The sequence below is a fragment of the Xiphophorus hellerii genome, chromosome 8, assembly GCF_003331165.1.
Source record: "Xiphophorus hellerii strain 12219 chromosome 8, Xiphophorus_hellerii-4.1, whole genome shotgun sequence".
NCBI lineage: Eukaryota > Metazoa > Chordata > Actinopteri > Cyprinodontiformes > Poeciliidae > Xiphophorus > Xiphophorus hellerii.
The window spans coordinates 20,218,827-20,238,405 of record NC_045679.1 but is presented as its reverse complement, the minus strand read 5'-3'; the positions used below and the strand labels follow the sequence as shown (position 1 = coordinate 20,238,405).

The 19,579-nt window shown below is 38.8% G+C and overlaps 2 protein-coding genes across 11 annotated transcripts in view; one reads left to right on the top strand and one right to left on the bottom strand.

The window, feature by feature from the left end:
* kcnt1a (potassium sodium-activated channel subfamily T member 1a) overlaps positions 1–19,191 on the top strand; it is a 32,068-nt gene extending 12,877 nt beyond the window's left edge. The window contains exons 10-31 of the mRNA XM_032570868.1: positions 1,639–1,733; positions 3,273–3,453; positions 3,545–3,709; positions 3,786–3,922; positions 5,738–5,801; positions 5,904–6,012; positions 7,665–7,773; positions 8,663–8,812; positions 9,301–9,530; positions 9,633–9,849; positions 11,368–11,473; positions 11,607–11,779; positions 13,857–13,928; positions 14,067–14,201; positions 14,362–14,473; positions 14,558–14,659; positions 14,924–15,007; positions 15,837–15,965; positions 16,056–16,350; positions 16,444–16,506; positions 16,586–16,670; positions 17,277–19,191. Of these exons, the coding sequence (XP_032426759.1) occupies positions 1,639–1,733; positions 3,273–3,453; positions 3,545–3,709; positions 3,786–3,922; positions 5,738–5,801; positions 5,904–6,012; positions 7,665–7,773; positions 8,663–8,812; positions 9,301–9,530; positions 9,633–9,849; positions 11,368–11,473; positions 11,607–11,779; positions 13,857–13,928; positions 14,067–14,201; positions 14,362–14,473; positions 14,558–14,659; positions 14,924–15,007; positions 15,837–15,965; positions 16,056–16,350; positions 16,444–16,506; positions 16,586–16,670; positions 17,277–17,394 (2,931 nt within the window). The 3' untranslated portion in view covers positions 17,395–19,191. The remainder of the gene's footprint in view (positions 1–1,638; positions 1,734–3,272; positions 3,454–3,544; positions 3,710–3,785; positions 3,923–5,737; positions 5,802–5,903; positions 6,013–7,664; positions 7,774–8,662; positions 8,813–9,300; positions 9,531–9,632; positions 9,850–11,367; positions 11,474–11,606; positions 11,780–13,856; positions 13,929–14,066; positions 14,202–14,361; positions 14,474–14,557; positions 14,660–14,923; positions 15,008–15,836; positions 15,966–16,055; positions 16,351–16,443; positions 16,507–16,585; positions 16,671–17,276) is intronic.
* The window catches only part of LOC116725013 (neurogenic locus notch homolog protein 1-like), a 247,010-nt gene that overhangs the window by 179,961 nt on the left and 47,470 nt on the right, over positions 1–19,579 (bottom strand). The gene's annotated exons all lie outside the window — the stretch shown is intronic.

Genomic DNA, 19,579 nt, shown 5'->3' with positions numbered 1-19,579 from the left:
CACGACTTGAGACTTGACTTGAAAAAATGCTCAAAGACTCGGACTTGACTTTGACTTTCATGCCATTGACTTGGGACTTGACTCGACTTGAAGCTGTTTACTTGAAAAGACTTGATATTTTTTGCTCAAAGTCTTAAAATTTAAAACACATTATTTATAAAGTGGCGTCATTAATTAATGTCACTCATTCCGTATCAATATGCGCAGACCGTCACTATGTTTTTCCTCTCTCCTTATGTATGTATGTGTACGTAGCTGCAGCACAACCAATCAAATTAACAGGATTTGGACGTTTAAAAAAACGCGGCAAAGCTACAGAGCTCAGGGAACGAAATACGAAATAACCGCTCGAATATGCTTCCGCGAGTAATTTCTTTTGGCTATGTAGGTTATGAACTTTCGACTAAAAAACGAACTGCAACTTGTAAAACATGCAAGAAGAGAATATCGGATGGAGATGCCACGACGTCCAACTTTGTCCGGCATTTGAAGCTTCACAAAGATCGGTAGGTGGCACTTTTCTTTTGCTGTAAGATAGTTGACTATAGCTAACTTCGTGTTAGCATGTGTACTCCGGGTTAAATTGGTGATGATTTACCATAAATCCGGTCCTTCAAATGCCTCCACAAACAATGTGCACCGTGTTAGCTCAGGAAGCCGGTGGATAGTGAGCGGGGCTCCGGAACAGAAAGCAGATTCTGGACCTGAACACAGGGAACAGAATCTCTCTGTCCCATCATGATGATGAGCCGGGTCTAGTATCATCTAAGGATGGTTGGTGTATTTGAAGACATCTACGTTGGGAAATTATATTGACAATATATTGTTTACTGCAGTCAGTGCATTAAGTCAACTGTTTTTGACTTAATGCACTGACCGGCGTGACTGTCACATGTGGCACAGAACCCATTTCCAAGTAGTATAGCTTTGCTGGGAAAAAAAAAAAAAGACCAAATACAGTGACTGTCCCAAATAAATTTTGTGTTTAGAATATCTGTCCCATATTTACGGAGGACTGAAACTAACATACTTAGAAATAAAAGCAGAAAAATAAATGCAAAGACCTTCCTGAGTTTACTTGTGATAACTTCATTTATACTTATTTCATTTTTTGCAAACTATGATTGTTGTAGTGTTGATGTTTATTTATGAATAGAAGGAGTAAACTGAAGTCAAATGTAATTCATGAATGGCTGTAATTTATTTTCTGACATCTGTTTATTTCTGACAGATTTGAAGAATACCAGATGAATAAGAGGATCACAAATGAACCTCAAATACATATTTTAAAAAGAACAAATGGTCTAATATTTGAATTTTATGTATAATTGCAAATTATTAGAAAAAAAAAAACCGACTCGAAATGACTTGAAATTAAAGGTTCCTGACTTGAGACTTGACTCGACTTTTGCCTTCTTTACTTGAGACTTGACTCGGACTTGAGGACAGAGACTTGAGACTTACTTGAGACTTGCAACACAGTGACTTGGTCACACCTCTGCTTTCTCTTACTCCTACTGACTTGTGTGTACAGTGAGAAATGAAACACGAGGATTTTTCCCTGTAGCGTGGATTACTTACATAAGATAGTCAGATACGATACCAGTTCTTCCTCTGATGTTGTTCATTGTGTTGCAGAATGATGTCCACAGAGCGATCCAGAGGACAAACTCGGCCATGTTCAACCAGGTCATCGTTCTCATCTGCACCCTGCTGTGCCTCGTCTTCACTGGGTAACGCTTTTTTAGCGCGCGCTGTTGGAAATATAGAATGAGGATCCAGAACGCTCTTACAAAGTCTAACTTCAAACAGGAAATCTAAAAACATAACTTTGCATGTAAAGGTTGTCGTGGAAGAAATACTATTTCCAAGCACTGTTCAGGTAAAATCACTCAATCAGGTTTATTCATATATTGTGCACAATACAGAGAGCTTGTAGGACAATCAGTAATGAAGCAGATCTGGATGAAAGTGCTGCCAGGCAGAGACAACACATGAGTTTTATACAAAGGGATAAGGGATCCAAAGCATGGGAAACAGACTGGTTCCCATGCAGCTTTGAAAAACAACGTCCAACCTTGTCCATGTAACCAAAATAGTTTAACTTGGTGGGAATATACTGGAACGTAGAATAAGCATATAGCAATACAACTAACAGGTGTGACCTTACTTTCATTTTTCCACTACAAGGTCAAAGATCACTTAAGTACACTGTATAGAAGACACTCAACCATTTCTTTTTAGCCAATACTAAATGAGTTTGCTGTTTAGGCTAATTAGGATTAGCAAAAATTATTTAGCTAAAGTTACTTTTTTACTGTAATATAAAGTTTGTATGGGGGAAAAAAAAAGGCTTTCCGGTGAAACTTGTGGTTATTTTAATGAAGGGATAAAGTGACCCGCTGTACTAAACCTTATAACTATGAACCTTTTCAAGTGATAGAGTTTCACAAACAGAAGTTAGTCAACCTAGCTTAAAAAAAAATAACTCTGGAATGAAGACTTGTTTTCGAGGTTAGCACACATATGAACCTCTCTTCTTTTTGGTTGTTGTAATGTATTTTCACCTCAGATGTATCTGTGTTGTCATTGAATCAAAGTCAAAACACTTCATGTTCTTTAAAAATCAGTTGCATTGAAAACATTCACTTGATTTGTTCATTTAAAATAACACTAAATGTGATTCCAGTCACATGTTCTTGATTTTGTTGAGCGATATTTGTCAGAGCAGCACCTGGAGCTCTCTATGAAGAGACTCTTTTTTTTTTTCTCTGTCTTAAGGGCAAGCATCTATATTCGGAATAAGACCAAACTAACTTACAAGTAACTTTTCAGCAAAATATGGGAGCTTGGTTTGAGTGAATTCCTTAGAATTGATAAAGAAAGTACTAGTCTCACTGGCAGATTATTTTACTTAAAACAACAGATATTTCCCATGTTATAAGTGAAATAATCTGTAATATTACTCATACTTTTTCATCAATTTTAAGAAGCTATTTACGTAAGACATGCTCTTGCATCTTGGTGAAAGTTACTTATAAGTTAGCTTATTCTTATTTGAAGTGTAGATACTTGCTCTTGAAATTGAACCAAAAATACTTGGTAAGATTTTATCTTTCTGCAGTAGTAATAAAATCTTCCTGGTGAATCTGTGGCAGAAATAAAGCAAGTAGTGACTGTAAAACGTGTGCAGAGTGCACTATACAACTTCGTAAATCCTTCCTTGAGTATTTGAGATAACTTTCTCACCTGCTGTCACCTGTTTGTCACAGCACATGTGGGATTCAGCACCTGGAGCGAGCGGGTCAGAACCTCTCCCTCTTCAATTCCTTCTACTTCTGCATTGTCACCTTCTCCACCGTCGGCTTTGGAGACGTGACTCCACGCATCTGGCCTTCTCAGCTGCTGGTCGTCATCATGATTTGTGTGGCTCTGGTGGTGCTTCCTCTCCAGGTAAGCAGGTTTTGAACTTTTTATGCTATATGCAAGTGCTTTTTTTAAATTTATTTTATTTTACATAGAAATCTACATGTTGTTTTGCCAGTTTGAGGAGCTGATCTACCTGTGGATGGAGAGACAGAAGTCTGGAGGGAACTACAGCCGCCACAGAGCTCAGACAGAGAAGCATGTAGTTTTATGTGTCAGTGCACTTAAAATAGACCTGCTCATGGACTTTCTCAATGAATTCTACGCACACCCCAGACTGCAGGTGCCCACTAGCATCCGTGTACGTACCTAATGCTCTGCCATGCAGGCAATCTCACGATTCTTTGAAAATTTTTAAGGACTACTATGTGGTGATCCTGTGCCCGAGTGAAATGGACCTTCAGGTGCGAAGAGTGCTGCAGATTCCCCTGTGGTCTCAGAGGGTCATCTACCTGCAAGGGTCGGTCCTCAAAGACCAGGATCTGCTCCGTGCAAAGTAAGTGGCACCTTCTGAAAAGTGTGGACGGATTCTAACAGCTGCAACGTAGTAACGCTTCGTCATGAAAACACAGAACAGAAACAAACAAATATCAAAAGATATGTAATGTAGGTGGGCGAACATTTTGTTTGGCCAATAAATTCCCTGGCTGTGCTAACTTTAAAATATTACGACTCCCAGCTCTTTTTTTGTACCACGTATATGTTGCTGATTTTTCAAATTTGGGTAACCTTCCAACTATATCTATACATTTTCTAAATTTTGGATTTCCTACCCTTTTTGATAAAATGTGAGATAAAAATGATCTGAATGGAGAACCCGAGTGCAGGCAAAAGGGATGTGGAGTTCACTAAAATAGCGTTCATGGCCCTTAATAGTTTTGCAAGCCATGAAAAATGAAAAACAGCTATGATGTTTTAAATATTGAAAGATTGGACCAGCAACTATTAAAAGCTGAGTTTTGTCAGCGACTTTGATACCGATCGTTCTGAAAAAAATCTTAAGTGGCACCACGATCCAATCCAAGGATCCAAGACCAGGACATCTCTGCTCTGGGCTGGTACTCTGTCTGCTGGATTATCAAAAGTTGAAATGATTAAACATTGTTCTTATTTATTAGTGTGCAATTTTATTTTTGTTCAGGTTCCTGCCTGTTTTGCCTTCTCCACACTTCGCTTCAGGTGTAGAGTCTGATGTGTCTTAGTTTCTCACGTACCATGTGGGACAGAGGCAAAGGGGAGGAAAGGAAGGTCAAAGTTCATCTATTACTAAGCCTGTTGGTCTGCTGCAGTGGTTGAGTTCAAACAAATTGAAAAGGTTCTTTTATCTCAAAGGTTTTAAGATGAATTGTGTTTGAAATATTCAAAAGGACGGCTAAAGCACATAAAAACCATTGTTTTATTACATGGCAAATCATTTCAGATATCACCTAGCTTATTCTATCATTCCATTTCTCAGATAAAAGCTTGTCAGAGCTATTGTGTGGCTTAATACAATGACAACACTGTAATTGTTCTTTAAAGCTTTATGACTTGACTGGTAAAATGACTCCTCAAAAAGGTTAACGTTATTTTTGTCATATTTTTATCCTGGAGGTTTGATAAATGACACTTGGAGAAAAGAATGAATAAAGAGGGATAAAAGCACGTCTAGCCAAATTTCTTTCTGCAGCATCAAACTTCATCTGTGGAATCCTGTTCAAGTAAACACAAGATTGTAAACCGCTTTCGGATTTTCTTTGCAGAGCTTCAGCCGGCCATAAATGATCTGATTTTGCAGATCATTACACTCAGTTTAGGTCTTTTCTGCGGTAATGGTAGCTACAGACGTATATGGCTTAATGTGGCTCTGTAACATTACAGTTTCTTTGTCAAGATTAATCGTAGCAGAGTTATTTACAGCACTGCACCAGGTACATCATTCAAAACGACTGCTTTAATGGGAGCGTATTACATAGCTCCACTGTATACATTTGTCAGGGTTTTACCAGAGCAATTAGAAGCAAAGGACTGGGTGTGTGTCATGCTTACATCCATCATCTGGCAGTTTTTCAAATCCTCCCACACTTGTTTTGCATTCTGCAGTCCTCTGGCTGTGTTAATCGTATGCAAAAACAGTTCTACAGCCGCTGAACATTCAATATACAACACATGTCAGCTTGTTTGTGTGTCTGCTTATACACAGCCAATGCAAAACGGAATATTGAATCAGTAAAATTTTATGTGAATATTGTGTGGCAAAAGTCTTATTATTTTTTTGACGACTGACTTATTTCTGTAAAGTTCTTTTCATGTCTTTATCAAAATGCTGCAGAATGGACGACGCAGAGGCTTGTTTCATTCTGAGCAGTCGCAACGAGGTTGATCGCATGGCCGCGGTAGGATAAATTGTAGCTATTGTACCCTGCTCTAACCTTTTTTTTAAAAGTTATATTTCATGAAAACAGTCTAGTAAAAAAATGTGCAATATTTTCTTTTAGGACCACCAGACCATCCTCAGAGCTTGGGCTGTGAAAGACTTTGCTCCAAACTGTCCTCTTTATGTCCAGATACTCAAACCTGAAAATAAGTTTCATGTTAAATTTGCAGGTGAGACTTTTTTTTTTAAACTTTCTGACCATCACTTGTATAAAAAGCTAAAAATTAGACTCTTAAAAATACATATTAACGTACAGTCTCTTGGAAAAGTTATTATGCCCCTTTTTTCAGTTTGTAAACTCAAAGTGGAAGCAAAGAAAAATTACACTTTACAAATAAAAATCTCAAAAGACAGGCATGTATTTGTACTCAACCCCATTACTTTGATGACCCTAAATACAGTTCTGTTCAGCTAAGAACTCAGAGGTCACCTAAATAGTTTTTACACCGTGTTCCAAATTATTATGCAAATTGGATTTGAGTGTCATAAAGATTACAATTTTCTTACAAAGCAGCAAACAGTTATTTGAAGCTGCTGGAGCCTCTGGAACCTCAAGGTGGAGGATCCTCCAGAGGCTTGCGGTGCATGAACCTACTATTTGGCCCCTAACCAGAGCTCAGAAGCAGAAACGGTCGCAGTGGGCCCAGCTGTACATGAAGATTAATTTTCAAACAGACTTGTTCACTGATGACTGCTGTCATCAGTGAACATCTGGCCTGGATGATCCAGATAGACGCAGAAGTGGATTGGTGGTGGATGGCCACCACGTCCCAACACGGCTGTGACGTCAGCGAGGAGGTGGTGGAGTAATTTTTTGGGCTTAAATCATGGAGAGAGAATCATTGGTCGGCCCCTTCAGAGTCCCTGAAGGTGTGAAAATGACCTCAGCAAAGTATATGGACTTTCTGACTGATCACTTTCTTTCATGGTTCAAAAAGAAGAGCCGTACCTTCCGTAGCAAAATCATCTTCATGCATGACAATGCACCATCTCATGCTGCAAGGAATACCACGGTGTCATTGGCTGTTATGAGCATAAAAGGGGAGAATGCATTTTGAGTTTTTTTTATTTTTGAAAAAAATACTGTTCTCATGGGGAACTTTGTTCAGTAAAATTTGATTTATACTGCAATAGTTCATGACTTGAAAATTATACTGACCATCATTTGCATTGACCATTTTAGGAAATCTGAGAAAATATCACTTGCATAATAATTTGGAACATGGTGTACAGTCCATGTTTGTATTCAACCCTCCTAATTTAACTTTGTGGAGTGATAATTTTACACTTACCATTAGAAAAACTTACCTTACTCAACAGACTAATCAGACTGAGAATTGTGCATCTTATAGAGGTTTGTTACTTGCAAGGAAGCAAAGTGAATTATGCCAAATCAGGAAACAGTATTACTCAAAGAGCTGCAGTTTCATTTGCATTAACTGTCATTGCTGAAGGCGGCTACTCCTCATTTCTGACAGAAACAGATGTCAACGCATCTGGAAGCAAGAAGAGTTCAGAACTTCCATTAACAATTCGACTCTCAGGAGTGCATAAGCAAAAAAGCTGTCAGATAATTTCTGATATGTAAAAAAAAAATTATATTTTTAAAAGTCAGAAATAATTGCTCATAATTGATGTGTCAGACTGTGTCAATTATTTTCTCACAAAAGTGAACATTACTCTGATCATAATTAAATTGTGACATAACGTGTGGAAAAGTTAAAAGGACATGAATATTTTTGCATACCATTGTATATTTTTCACTCCACAGCCATATTAGTTTATCATTGTTACACACCTGCAACATGTCGTCCAATTCTAGATCAAGTTGTGTGTGAGGAGGAATTCAAGTACGCCATGTTGGCTCTCAACTGTGTGTGTCCTGCCACTTCCACCTTGGTCACACTCCTAGTTCACACCTCCCGCGGACGGTAGGTCATCTCCGATGAGCCATTTTATTTCTCCCCCGTATGACTGAAAAGTTCAACTTCTTCACATGTTCACGTCCACTGATGTTTGATAAAAGCTCCAAGGAGCAAAGGAAAAGCCAGAGCACAGAAGAAAAATATTGGGTACTGTGCAACACAGCAGGACATGAAAAAAAAATTCAGCACAAGAGAGAACAGCAGCACGCTGTTTCTTTTTTTTTCTGTTCTTTGTTGGATATATTTATATATATTTGCCAAGAGTTTTTTATAAGGCAGTTTGAAAAGCTCTCCAGAGGCAAATGATTTTTCACAGCATGTAGACTCACAGCAGAAGTGTCGCTGGCTGATGCAGTGAGTCTCTACAGACATACACATGTACAGCAGAAACAAGATAACCCTAATCCTAACCCTAACCCAAAGATAAAATTTCCTAATTAAAATTTTACATTAGTGGATAGTTTTAAGTTTGACAACACAGTCCTTCCCAGATGTTTCAGTGCACACTCATGTGTGGCTGATGCCAATTAAAAAAAAAAGACAGTCTGCTCAAATAATTGGCTGATGGATCAATCGGAGTATTCTTAGTTAGGTATGTAATTCTGTTTTCTACAATAGGATGGATGAAGTCAGGGGGACTTTTAACTCAGTTTAAAAGTCACCCTAACTTTGACCCACCACTTTTAGCCTCGTTACATTATTAGTGGTGGTTGAGTTAATAAAAAAAGGCAAACAAGCTGACAAAGATAGATCAACCAAATAAAGACATGGGTTTTTGCTGTTGATCTTTTCTTTTTATCTCAGGGGTTTAAACCATGTCTTCTCTGTCAGTGTATTTGATGGAGAAGATGTTTGGCTTATGGATCCATCCCTATTTTCTCTGAATTAATTGCAGAGAAGGACAGCAGTCTCCGGAGCAGTGGCAGAGGATGTATGGATGTTGCTCCGGCAACGAGGTCTACCACATCCGACTGTGCGACAGCAAGTTCTTTGGAGAGTACAATGGCAAAAGCTTCACGTACGCCTCGTTCCATGCTCACAAGAAGTGAGTTGACGTGTAAGCTATAACGTCCCCCTCAGCAGGCTGGCAAGTTGAGGTTTTATAGATTTTGTTTGGGTTAATTGTTTCTTTATTTGACTCTCATGGAACATGACAGGGACAGCTAATTAGACTGAGACTTTGTGCCTGAAAATGAGGAACTGTTTTCTCTTCAAATGATTTTTGTCAGAATGATAGGAAATCTAAATCTGCCAGCAGGAAGATCAGGGAATATTGTAGGCATGAAAACTTGTCTGTATCTATGTAGGTGGCTCTAGTCAAGCTTTTATTCACCAGGGTGATGTGAACCAAGATTTCCAAGCAGACACCCCGAGCATCACTTTCCTTTAGGCTGATTTCGCAACCAGTCTAGATTATTATCCTGCTTTCCACATATATCTGCTCACTTGTTGCCATATATTTTCAACGCTTTGCAGGTGTTATTGTAATAAATGCATTCTCTTCTTCATAAACTGTGGATTTGTGGTCTCCAGGTATGGGGTGTGTCTGATTGGGATAAAAAGGGAGGAGAACAAGAGCATCCTGCTGAACCCTGGTCCACACCACATCATGGCTGCCACAGACACCTGCTACTACATCAACATCACCAAAGAGGAGAACTCTGCCTTCATCTTCAACCAGGAGGAGCGGAAGGGCCGTCCTGCTGGAGGAATTTATGACGGGCCCTCACAGCTTCCTGTGCACAGCATCATTGCAAGCATGGGTTGGAGATACTTACATGTTTTAGGGCATTAAAGTACAAACGTTTGGATAAGTGAAGGTAATCCATGCAGTGAGGTCTGAGGCACAATGCTTGTGTTTGCAGGAACTGTTGCCATAGATCTTCAGAATACAAGTCCACCCAACATTCCAGGGGGCAAACTGGTCCCGCCCACCGTGAATGGGACAGGCAGCCGCCGACCCAGTATCGCACCAGTCCAAGAAATTGCCGACTCTGCCACAATCCTGCCGTGTGACCTCCTGAGCGATCAGTCAGAAGACGACACTGTTTTTACAGATGAAAAGGGAAGCTCGTCCACTGAGTAAGGATTTCGTTTTCCCCAGTGACTCCCAAACCTTACATATAATGAACAAAATCAGATTTACAACACAAGCTTTAATCTGATGTAGAAGTGAAAATAGAAATTGTTAAAGAGCTCTTCAAATTTAGTTCATTTTTTTTATTTTCAAATATACTTTTTGTATCAAATGGGCGAACTGGATGAACTTAAGGGTTAAAAAATGCTACGCTGGGTTACACTGCATACTTTAAGTTTTTGTTTAAAGTTGGGATTAGTACTTTGTCTGCTTTGCAATATTTTCCTTAGACAGTAATTATTATGAAACATTTAGATTTACATTTTGAGACAGTAGCTTAGAGCAGAAATGTAGAGAGTTCAAGTTCTGAAAGACACTTTGGTCCATGTGATTTTTGTCTGCGATAGGAAGTTGTTGCAGGCAAGCAACTTCCTGTCATTTGTCTGCGACAGCAGGAAGTTGTTTTGTTGCCCTTTTGCTACATTTTACTAACAGCTTAAGTACTTTTCTGGTCAAAAATACAGTAGGTAACATACTTTTTTTCAAGTGAAGTGATAAAGTTTCAAAACCTCTTGCAAATAAAAGTCAGTAGAGTGTGGTAGGATCTTTTTTTCAGATTTCCTGTGTCAGTACGTTATCACATCACTTTTGCCATAGTTTCAACCACAAGTCATTTGTGTTGTGCCTCTGCCAGCTTTGTACATCTAGTCAATGATTTAACTTTGCAACATAGCTTAATCAGACTGGATGGAAAGTGCTTGAACTGCAATTTTCTAGTCTCGACACAGATTATTGATTGGATCTAGAGTTTTTCTTTAGTCATTCTCATAGACTAACAGGTTTTGATTTAAGACATTTAATTGCTGCTTTGGCTGTAGGGTTGTTGTTCTTGTAACAGGTGAAACTTTGCCCTACTCTGTCTCCTGCAGCCTATAACAGCTGTTCTTGCATTATCCTACCCCAGTATCTTCTGTCTGACTTAATATTTTATTACATGCACTATTAGTAGCATTGGTGGAAGAACATTGGTGTAATATTGGCATACTTGATTACATAAATTTGTCCAGTAATTGCAGGTGGAAATTTGCTTTTTTTTTTACTATAACCTGATACCATCCATCTCTCCTTTTAAAGGGTATAATTATAAAGGAAATAATGTATATTGGATTTTTTGCAAAGAAATAAAATGTATAAACAGGGTGGGATACTTGATTTATATTATTATTGTTTATTGTTTTAGGATCATTGACTCTGCAAGTCCAATGGATGCTGATCTTTTTGAACAGGAAAAACAATCTTACGGCTTTAAACATTCAAACTGCACTTAACCAGGGCTAGCATCTTTAGGATTATGTTATAGCTAATATAAAAATGTAACGAAATGCAATTTTTTTTACATATCACATATGTTTTTCTTAGTCTTCTGCAGTCATAGGTTGAGTTTTTTTTGAAAATGAAGTACATTACAGCATATCTTTTATTTGACAAAGTGCATCATTCATTCCTTCTGGATCTGTTTTCAGGTATGTTAAAGGTTATCCTCCCAACTCGCCGTACATTGGGAGCTCGCCCACCTTATGCCATCTGTTGGCTGAAAAAGCACCATTTTGCTGCCTACGACTAGACCAGGTGGGCAGTCGCTTTTCCTTCAACTTAGTCACTCAATTACAGGCCGCCTCAATCATTCCCTCTCGTCTCTCTCTGTCCTTCACATCATAAAAACATACCTAAAATGCTGCTCTGTGTTCCACTCCTTTTGCAGGGCTGCATGCACAACAGCTTTGAGGACGCAAAGGCTTACGGCTTCAAGAACAAGCTCATCATTGTGTCGGCTGAGACTGCGGGGAACGGTCTCTATAACTTCATAGTTCCTCTCAGAGCTTATTACAGACCCAGGAAAGAGCTGAACCCCATTGTCTTGCTGCTAGATAACCCGTGAGTTTTTAACACACGGGTACCGCAGTACATTGTTCCTCCGCTTTTCGCTTCACTCAGACTTTCTCCGTGTCATGCTGGGAAAGATTGTGACCGCTGAAAGGCGCACGTCAGCAAGCACTTAGGACAAGGCTGTGGAGGTGGGACTCCATTGTTAATTCTGATGTTAGATTACTGGTGTTACTCCGTGTTTTTAGTGACAAAGTAAAATAAAAATTCCCTGTACCTCCAGACAGTAACCATGGAAACTTGCTCTACCTTGAACTTGGGTGATATATATTGCCACAAGGGGAGAAAATGATTTCTTTTGAGAGCTCTAACTTCCATCAAGAGTCCTGATGTGTCGCCTTTTCAGCCCCCACATGCCGACTGAAAGATCTCTCATAGAAGCGCACACACATAACAATAAATGCTCCCTGCGTGCAGATGGTTTCGGTGCCACCCTCCCCGTCCCCCTCTCTCCATCAGTGTTGCACACACAAATGCAAACACCCACGCATTTGGAATTCAATCATTTACAACAGCCTTGGGTCTCGTGTCAGCAGGATTGGGAACATGTAAAAAGTAATGCAATGTCAAAGGAGGTGGAGGAAAGCAGACACTAATAAAGTGTCTGAATCTCTCTCTGAGTGCGTCCGGCACCAGATGGACTCGTCCCTCTGCCTGAAGACACTCTGACCAATGAGATAACTACTACACAGAGGCTCCCAAGAGTCTGGTGCAGGCTGTTGGAAATAGAAATAGACTCATTTTTGAAGCAGCTTTGAAAGGACAGATTCATTTGGTGCATATCAGCCCCCAAAGTGTTTGATTAATCTGTATTTTTAGTGTATAGTGCCTTGAAAAATTATCCATGAAACATTTCTTATTTGGTCCGATTACATTACATGAACTTCAATGCATTGCAAAAAGTATTTTTGTCTGGTTTCTTGTGCAAATATATTGGGACACTTGAAATAAGACCAATCTAACTTGCCAGTAACTGTTCAGCAAGACGTGGCAGCTTGTTTTACGTCAATAATTCCTTAATTAGTGATAATAAAAAGTACAAGTTCCCTTAACAGTTTTTTTCACTTACACCAAGATATTTTTCCCTTGTAATTAGTTTAAAAATCTGCCAATTAAATCAACCTAGTACTTTTTTAAAATCAACATTAATGAGTTATTTACTTTAAAAAAGCTCCTATATCTTGCTTTGACAAGTTAGTCCACTGGAATTAGAAAAATCTAAGCTAATCATGCCAAAGGATTTCTGAAAAATGTTGCTCATTACTTCACCGATGTTTTACCTGCATTTATAAGTATTAGCCACTATTGGGTATTCACCTCTAACTTTAAATTGCATTTATTTAATTCAATGCCTATTTTGGCTGCGGTTCACTCAGGGAACAAACCCAAACCCCTTAAACCCCAAATGTCAAACTCATTTTCATTTTGGGCCAAATCGAAATCATGAATGTCCTCAAAGAGCCACTTGAGTATGAATGTATTGATAAAACCCATTAAGAAATTGTTAAAATATTAATTGATAGCTGTCTCTGCATTTGATGGATGCTTTGTAAAATTAAATAATATCGAACCTCTTTTCACATTGATGTAATTTGGCACTACAAAAATAAAAACTGATTTTATTTGATGGTTAAAATATAATTTAAGCATACAACTCTTTTTTCAAAAGTTCTTTTGAAAATACAATCGTACACAAAGTCCTAGCCAAAGAGCTTTGCAGTCGATGCTCAAAATGGACAATACATCGCCAACAACAAGGTGAGTTTTGCTTTTTACTGCAGCCGATTTGGTAAGATTTTCTTTCTAAAAGCTGAAAACAAAACAAATGACTGATGGAGACACAAACTGCACTGAACAGTAGCAGGGACAAACAGAGGAAACAAAGAACAAATCCTTTTGTGAGAAACTGCTTTATTGTCTTCTCCGAGGCTTTTTCTGACTTATTAACATACTAGATGTTTCACTGATTGTATACCAAACTCAAAGTTTGGCACAGAGTCTTTTGTTTGAAAAATGTCAAGAGCAAACAAAACAGCATTGAGTTTCATTAGTGTTTTTCTTCCCGCAGTCCCGATAATCACTTCCTGGAGGCCATTTGTTGTTTCCCAATGGTGTACTACATGGGTGGGTCGATAGACAAGTAAGGCCATAGCAAAATCTTTGTTTGTTTTTATTAAAATTGTTTTACGTTTTTAATTATTTAAACAACATACCTACTTTTATTTTTTCATATGTTCGGTGGTTTTGTTGTCAAATGATCTTTTTGTGTGTGTTGCAGTCTGGACAGCCTGCTCCAGTGTGGTATCATCTATGCTGATAACTTAGTTGTGGTGGATAAAGAGAGTACGATGAGCGCAGAGGAAGACTACATGGCGGATGCCAAAACTATTGTCAATGTACAAACAATGTTCAGGTAAATTAAACATTTTAGTTGACTCTGTTAAATTAATAACTTTATGACAGTTAATTTCCCTTTGGGATCAATAAAGGATTTTTGAATTGATCCTCTGCTTGGATGACTGATCTTGTCCGTTTTTTTGCCCATTTTCTCCCCTTTCCAAAAAACAACGTAGGTTGTTTCCAAGTCTCAGTATTATCACCGAGCTCACACATCCATCCAACATGAGGTTCATGCAGTTTAGAGCAAAGGACTGCTATTCGCTGGCTCTGTCCAAGCTGGAAAAGGTCAGTCCATACCCGAGGACCAGAGTGGGGAACCGCATGCTGAACTGTGGGTAAATGATTTTCTGACCATTTCATGTTGCGCAGAAAGAGAGAGACAAAGGCTCCAACTTGGCCTTCATGTTCCGCCTGCCCTTCGCTGCAGGCAGAGTGTTCAGCATCAGCATGTTGGACACCCTCCTCTATCAGGTTGGTAGGCATCCACAGCAAACCCTGCAGCCTCAGGTGACTTTATTCGGCATCAGGTATGTGAGTGTGTCTCACAACAGCAGAGAAACAGTTGCCTTTTACACAGCGCTGGTTTCAGAAGGCAGAGCTGCCCTCTTGTGCTCAGTGACTAAATCATCGCTCGTTCTCTTTCTTTCTTTTCTTTGTCTTAAGCTTTTTATTTTTGTTAGATGTAATCAAGGTTGTAAAGTGATTTGAAGTGTTTTACATGTGCTACTTTTTCAGTCTTTTGTAAAGGACTACATGATTCTTATTGCTAGACTGCTCTTGGGACTGGACACCACCCCTGGATCAGGATTCCTCTGTGCTGTGAGTCACATACAATGCCGAAAGTAGTGCACAAAGTTGGGCATAATTGTGAAGTGGAAGGGAAATGACGCAAGCCTTTTTTGTTTGTTTGTTTTTACAATTTTATTTTTACAAAAATAAAAGTCTGGAAAGGTGGCTTGCATTTGTAATTAGTCCTCATTAGTTAATACTTGCAGAGTCACCCTCTGCTGCCATTACACATGCAGGATTTGAGTGGTATTTTTTTCTTTCAGTTTGTCATGTCAGGAGACTACATAGAGAAGTTGCCAGATTTTCTTTGCACAATAGTTCAAGCTCAATCAAATTGGGTGGAACGCGTTTGTTGATCTCAATTTTGAAATATTACTACAGCCTCTGATTTGAACACATGAACTAGATCCTGCTGAAAGGTGAAGCGATGTACCGTTTTCAAGTCTTTTCCCTCTGGAAAGTTTTCTTTTACGATTGCCCTGCATGGTGCATTCGTCTTTGCTGTGTTCCTTACCGGCTTGTGGCAAACTACAAATGGGACTTTTAGTTTTCTTTCCTCAGTGGCTTTCTTCTTGAACCTCTTCCATAAATTCCTTTATATTAGGATAATATTTAATTCATCTGTTCCTTTTTCTTCCACTTCACACATATGCAACACTTTGTGTAGCATTATTATCTTATAATTTATACATATACAATTTTAACATACAGAATTTTGTGATTGGGACATGTCATTGAACTTCCATTAAAAGTGAAAGGTCACCGAGTTAGAATAATTTTGAAGATGCCTTTGTGGAACAGAAAAATGTTTAAACTGACCACGCCACTTTTCAAATCGACGTCCTTTTCTCTTATTTAGATGAAGATAAAAGAGGAAGATCTATGGATCGGCACCTACGGGAGACTGTTCCAAAAACTTTGCTCCTCCAGTGCTGAAATTCCCATTGGCATCTATCGCACAGAGTCTCACATTTTCACCGCTTCAGAGGTGAGATTGTGAACATTCATGCATTAGTACTAACACATAGTCACAGTCTGGGATCACAACTAAAACACAAACACTTCCGCCCTAATTAAGTCCCAGGTGTCCATGAGTGTTGACGACTGCGAAGACACAAAAGACAGAGGGGACGAGCCTCGCAGCAACGAGCAGTCGGATCACCCCCTGCTGAGGAAGAAGAGCATGCAGTGGGCGCGGCGTCTCAGTAAGAAAAGCGTGAGGTGGCAGGGGGGAAGCCGGGACTCAAGTAAAGACCATGCCCAGCGCATAGCCCAGCAGCGTCTCAACCTCTACAGACGCTCCGAGAGGGAAGAGCTGTCCGAGCTGGTCCGGAATCGCATGAGGCATCTGGGCCTCCCCACCTCAGGATACGGTAACTATGGACATTCCCTCTCTCTGACAAAGTTGCTGTAACTTTAATGTGTTACTTGATTTGAATCATGTCTCTTCCCTATCTAAAATGAAGATGATCTGACAAATCTGACAGCCAGTGATGTCATGAACAGAGTCAATTTGGGATACTTACAAGGTAAAACATTTTAAACTTTTTTTAGGTACAGTAAAAAGCATCGGACAGGTTTTAGACTGATTGTGTTCGTTTGTTTCAGATGAACAGAATGATCACCAGAACACTTTGTCCTATGTCCTCATTAACCCTTCACATGATACCAGGCTGGAGATCAACGACATTGTGTAAGTAAAACGACTTCATGATATATTTTCTTTGTTTTATGAACAACATGTGAAATTTTCGATGGCACCAACATGCAGATTCTTTCTCACTACAATAAGTTAAAAAAGTATTCAACCTTATTGAACTTTTTCAGATTTCATCACATTGCAACCACAAAATTAGCACATCATTATGTGAAGGAGTTAGTTATACATGGTTTGAATTTTCTTTGCAAGAAAAAATCAGTAAATTTTGGTGAGTGATTTTACTTACCATCTTGCATTATTACCTTTTACTGCAGTTACATCTGAGCATCTTTTAGGATATTTCTCTACCAGTTTTGCTCATCAGTAGATGGAAGTTGTTACGTATTATTCTTGAGAGCGTCGGTTATCAGCAGTTTGTAATCACTGGTTCTCAGTTGGTTGAGTTGGTCCGTACTTTGACTGGGCAATTCTAACACGTGAATATGCTTTGATCTAAACTATTCCTCTGTACGTTTAGGCCCGTTATCCTGCTGGAAGATTTACCTTAAACCTTAGACTTAAGTTTCCTACAGTAACAATTACGAGATTAAAGCACCTTAGGGAAATGTCTGTAGCACTGATATCTTTGTTCCCTCACAGATATTTGATTCGTTCTGACCCTCTGGCTCACGTTCCTGAGGAGCCTCCTGTCCACAGCAGCAGCCTGAAAGAGAGACACGAGTCCAGCATAGACACCAAAGAGGACACCCCGCTCTGACGCAGCGCTGGCCTTTAACTGGATCGGCCCCCCTCTCAGTTGGGATTTAGCTCTCCGAGTGCTGAAGCCCACAAATGTATAATGTGAGTGCCTACTGCCTGTCTGATCACATTGGATATCATGTTTGCCATTTTCATCATCTTGCTACAAATGCTGTACATATGAATACTGCATCACTCTCTTTTAAGCTCGTTGAATATGCAGGGATTTCAGGGAGGCTTTTCCTACTTGCTGTTGTGTTTGGTTAGACTTAAAATGAACTTCTTAGATTTGTATCTTCACTTTACCTAGCACTTCTAAGTTAATTCAACTTAAATCTGATTTTCAAATATTTGGTAATGAAGTTAAAGGCTTTATCCCACTTTTTAAGTCTCTTTTCCATTATTGGAAACAGGGAGTACAACAGACGGATGATTAACTTTTCAGGTTTCTCACATCTGAACGTTTACAACTCTGCTAAAATCGTGCAGCTACAATCAAAAAGCCCCAAGTGACTTAAGCTAAACGTGTGCATTAAAGCTTTCAGACTCATATTTTATAGATAAATCCTTGAGGTATTCATTAGTGCCACTAAGACCTAAGTCAATGGTTCATGTACAAATAATGATGGTTATTCATATGTTTGTCAGAGCAGATCATTGCTTTGTTAAGTTTTCACTAAAAGAACTTAAAAACTCAAAAATTACTCAATACAGCTCTATAAACTGGCTGTGTTAACATTCAGCATCCTACCATACAGGTTTGTTTAAATTTTTTGGCTATGCTTAGGTATGGACTGGTTGTTGGTGTCAAAGTATGCCGAAGGTTTAGAAAGTTACAGTTCCTATAGTGCCAGAAAGACTAGAGATTTGTCCAGATGTATGGAGTATGCAGTGTTGAAAAGTTATTTTAAGTTAAGATTTAATTTATTTTAAAAAGCCGTCCAAGTCAACCTGGCCCTATGTGAAAAAATGTATTGCCCTGTAAACCTAATGACTGGTTACACTTGGCAACAACACGTGATATGAAACTTTTTGACAACTGTCAATGAGTTTTTTCCATCACTGTTGAGGAATTTCATCCCACTCTTCTTTGCAGAATTGTTTCAATTCTGCCACAACAGTCAGAAACTAATAATTTTATCCTTCTGGATTTGATGGTAGACAACAGAACGCATGGTTTATCAATTGTGGCAAGACGCTCAGGTTGTCCATCTATCTCTGTGCAATGCAATGCTAGTCTGCTAGTCTGAATGAAGCTTCCTACTTTCCCCCCCACCTTTCAAGAGAGAAAAATCCACCTAGAAGTCCTACAAATAACAGGTTAAGCAGTTTGCTACTTGAGCAGCGAGGCTGACTGATTAACCACTTAATTTCAAATTGTTGAGCAAAACTGGGGAAATAAAGGTGTAATATTCAGCACCATTAGCACTTAAAAACGTTCATAACCTAAGTGGGTTTCTATCAAAACTTTCCTGATGCCTTTGTACATATATCAAATTTATATATATGACTTACAACATTAATATATCTATAACAACTTACATGTTATGTTGTTTTAGTCACATCAGTGACACAGATTAGCATACAGTGAGAATCTCATACCGGTCCATGCCTATTTGTACCACATCAGGAATTAGAGAACTTCGTGTTGCTCTATGAAGGCACCGCTTATTAATTGTCTGACTGTTGAGCAAGGTGTGTACCCCTTCCATCTTTTTGCATTTAGGTCTGACTTTGTACCAATTTCAGTGTTTACAATATTTGTACTTGATCAGTTTTATGTGCACATTAAAGTGCTCTAAAATACATAAAATCACTTTGAGTTGTGTGATCCTTTCTTTCTACGTAAACTTTGGACCCAACCAAGGCACGAACACTATTATAAATGATTTGCAAAGGGTGTTTGGTGACTTGAATATAAAAAGTAAAATTTCCTACAATTACAATTGTTATTACACAGACATGTCTGCATCCAAGCATCGTTTTTAAAGGTAACATCTGCCTTAATTCTTGAATTCTTTACATTTCAGGTTCACATATACTTATTTACTTTTGAGATTTACATAGATAAACTGTGAAGTATAGTGAAGTTTAGTGACTAGTTATTTTACCCTTCAGGGATTCTCTTTATTTAATGGAAATTGCTTAAACATCACTTCAACTTTTATCTAAAATAGGCGCTTGAGGAAACAAGCTCTAAAATT